This window comes from Rhagoletis pomonella, unplaced genomic scaffold (genome assembly GCF_013731165.1).
Source record: "Rhagoletis pomonella isolate Grant_MI unplaced genomic scaffold, Rhpom_1.0 Rhpom_scaffold_00008, whole genome shotgun sequence".
NCBI lineage: Eukaryota > Metazoa > Arthropoda > Insecta > Diptera > Tephritidae > Rhagoletis > Rhagoletis pomonella.
The window spans coordinates 26,229,510-26,232,863 of NW_023458562.1; the positions used below are offsets into that span (position 1 = coordinate 26,229,510).

Sequence of the window (3,354 nt, forward strand, 5' to 3'; positions counted from 1 at the left end):
GTTTGCAGACCAACATCTTTGGGCAAGCTGGTTGGTTGATCCAAAGAGTTTAACATAAATACACGATCGGAGCCACATAAATCGGAAAAACTAGCTGTGGATAAGCGATGTTGAATGAGACCTTCTTTTGAAACCCATTGTTGTTCGAGTGTAAGCGTAAAAAGGGTATGACTTTTGGGGGTAACCTCTTCATATTGGGTCGCCGTTTGCTGTTTAGCCGTTAAACCCTGCTGTAACCAATGGAAAACATCGGTGATACTTTCACAATGCACATTGCCCACGCCCAAAAGATCTTGTATAACATCATCGATTATCTCAACCCAACCGATATTTACAGCATAGGTACGTTCTGTTTTAAATCGTAATATTATGAATAAGTAAAAGCACATTTTTTTAACTTACCTGGATGGTTTGCCATGTGCGCAAATATTTCTCGCACACACCGTTGCACAACGCCCTGTTCCGACTCACCGTATACACAATTCAAACCGGGGCCATAAAGTGTGTATGTTTTACCCGTACCTCGTTGACCATATGTTACCACCGATGCATCGAATCCCTCCATGAACAAGCTGATCAGCGGAAATACCGTTTGGTGGTAAATTTGACTCTGCGTGCAATCCAAGGGAAGAGCATGAGTCACTGGGAAGGAATGCGGTCCTACCTGCATTAGTCCGGCAGCTATGCCGTTGTCGAATTGTCCAGGCAGAGCTGTAGGTGCCGCATTTAGAAAAGCTGGCGCTGCCATAGGAATGGCTTGCACGCAGAAGTTCGAGGGTTCATTTGCATTTGGCTCGTTTGGCAAAACCGTTTCCACTTTTTCGTCGCCTACTTGTGTGCTAAAATTACCATTATCATCTTTTTGCGTTGTTAATTCCAAATCCACATCTGCCCCTAAATTCGATCTGGTATCTACAACATTGCCAGCTGATGGTAGTGGTGCTGATACTTTTGTTGCAGCCGGTGGTAAGCAGGGGTAGATTCTAACGGCTACTTGTATAGGAATTTCCATCATATTGGCGTCTGCTAAGTGTACACCAAATATGCCAACGGATTTTCAGGTTGTTAATGCATTGTTTTCACCAATTATTTTGCGTTTTTAAGTTAAATAACTTATTTTCTAGCAATTTTCACAAAGTCGCCTTTAGCACCGATTTTATGTTTTTCCAGTTTGCCTATACAGAGTTGCATAGAGTTGTCAAACTATCGATAGTGACACTATTCGATATTCTCGATAGTTTTAGTTCTCACTATCGATAGTACTATCGAAATTAAACCAACATTTTTTAAACGAAAAATCAAGTATTGCATTTAGGTATAAATTAGAACCTTCCAGAGTTGTTAGTGGATTTATTTAAAAAAAAAACTTAGTTTTATGTTTAAATTACACAGATACATACTTACAGACTGCGACAAAACGACATAAACGCGACATTTCCACCAGTATTCTTTGTTTGTTTATCGGGCATTAATTTGTTTAAATGAACAGGTCATTTTCGGTAGTAGCAGCAGAGCTGCAGTTTTGAAATTTTTCTATTTCGTGAAAAATCTAAACTATCAAACTTTGCTACATATACACATTCACATATACGTACATTAGCCAAGGATGATAGAATACCCCACCTTTGTTCGCTGCACCGTGTACATTAGCATGAACGAAAGACACAAGTTCACGCGGGAAGGAAAGAACGAAAAAAGTTATTTTCTAGCTCCTGAAATCTGGACGCCATCTTTGTTGTAGGAAGTAAACAACGAAGAGAACGGAGAAAACCGCACATGTTGAACGCATGAAAAATCATTTTTATTATGCAAGTTATTCTAAAAATCATGCCGTTGTGTTAAATTATTCTTTATCTTATGTGTACACACGTTGTCACAAGCGAAAATGAAGAAAATTGCAGTAAAAAGCCACCACCAAATTGTAAACAACGAATGTAAACAAACGGCTAATGTCAACATCGTTCAAATTTTTTCCTTAATGCGATTCTAACGGGCTACTCTCCTGCCCGCGTGATCTTGTCTTTTTGGTTCATGGTACATTAGCATCCTTTTTGTTTGCTTTTGATTGCTCGAACGTGTTTACTTTTTTTTTTGACATCCTAGGTTTCTACAGCAACAACAAAATACATGGCAGGGTTGTGTTCACTGTACTGCTACTATCTGTTTAATGTGCCTTGCTTTGGTGTAGAAATGAACTGGATACGCTTTTTGTCCTTATCCTTTACATTTCTGCAGTGCCAATTCGAAACTTTTTACTGGTGGAAATTTTTGACAGTTGCTCTGCCTCATAGTTGTCAAAAATTTAAAATTCGGAGTACTTTTCTATCAATTGGCACAGGCACTTTGCACAAAAGAGACTATAAATACATTTCATTTAAATCCTTCATAAAATCAGTCATTTATGTATACCATTCAAATGAATTGCTTAAAAGTATTTCTACTTATTTTTTAACTGTTTTTTTTTTGGATTCAGCTTCTTTCTAGCGGGATTTATTAAAAATCTGTTTTTTTTGAAAATAGTTGGCAGCGCTGTTTGCTACTGCCTATACTGTGATCACAGCCAACTTCGCATTTTTTCTTTGCAACAAAAAGGTGCGCTTTCGGAAATAAACGCGTGTTTTCTGGGTGCATTTTTGGAAGAAATCTGTTTTAAACGTTTGAAAACGCGCATTTGTGTAAATATTTTCATTTTTGCAAAGTTTAGTCAACATCGCTAAGCTAGAAAATGTCGAAAAGACGTATAGAAGTGGGCGAAACGTATAACACAAAGTCGAAGAAGTAAGTGCCTCCATCTTTTTTTACAGCAGAAATTTATTTCGCTTTTCATAATTACCGCAAAAAATGTACATTGTTTGTTAAAAGTGCCCATTTTCAAAATTTCAGAGATTTCGATACGACTACGTCCGCATTTAGCAATCCTACACCAGTGGCTCATGTTGCTGGTGTAGCTAGCGCCTCGCGGCAGCCCGGCACTATAAATCCTTACAACCTGAAACCATTTACACAGCGCTATTTCAACCTATATAAAAAGCGAATTACACTTCCTGTTTTCGAATATCAAGCAGATTTTATGCGTCTACTGAATGAACACCAAAGTATAGTTTTGGTGGGTGAAACTGGTTCTGGAAAGACCACACAAATTCCACAATGGTGCGTTGAATTTGCCATGTCAAAAGGAAAGAAGGGCACTGCTTGTACACAACCACGTCGTGTGGCCGCTATGTCTGTTGCGCAACGTGTTTCTGAGGAAATGGATGTCACCCTTGGTGAGGAGGTGGGTTATTCCATCCGTTTTGAAGATTGCTCCTCACCGAAAACAGTACTGAAGTACATGACAGACGGTATGTTGTTGCG

General features: G+C 38.8%; 2 protein-coding genes across 2 annotated transcripts in view; one reads left to right on the top strand and one right to left on the bottom strand.

The window, feature by feature from the left end:
• Positions 1-1,178, bottom strand: part of LOC118745240 (kinesin-like protein costa) — a 1,336-nt gene extending 158 nt beyond the window's left edge. The window contains exons 1-2 of the mRNA XM_036478767.1: positions 403-1,178; positions 11-349 (exon numbers count right to left, since the gene is read on the bottom strand). Coding sequence (XP_036334660.1) covers positions 11-349; positions 403-1,015 — 952 coding nt within the window. The 5' untranslated portion in view covers positions 1,016-1,178. The remainder of the gene's footprint in view (positions 1-10; positions 350-402) is intronic.
• A 1,379-nt stretch (positions 1,179-2,557) lies between these two features.
• The window catches only part of LOC118745241 (pre-mRNA-splicing factor ATP-dependent RNA helicase DHX15-like), a 2,443-nt gene continuing 1,646 nt past the window's right edge, over positions 2,558-3,354 (top strand). The window contains exons 1-2 of the mRNA XM_036478768.1: positions 2,558-2,778; positions 2,884-3,348. Coding sequence (XP_036334661.1) covers positions 2,726-2,778; positions 2,884-3,348 — 518 coding nt within the window. The 5' untranslated portion in view covers positions 2,558-2,725. The remainder of the gene's footprint in view (positions 2,779-2,883; positions 3,349-3,354) is intronic.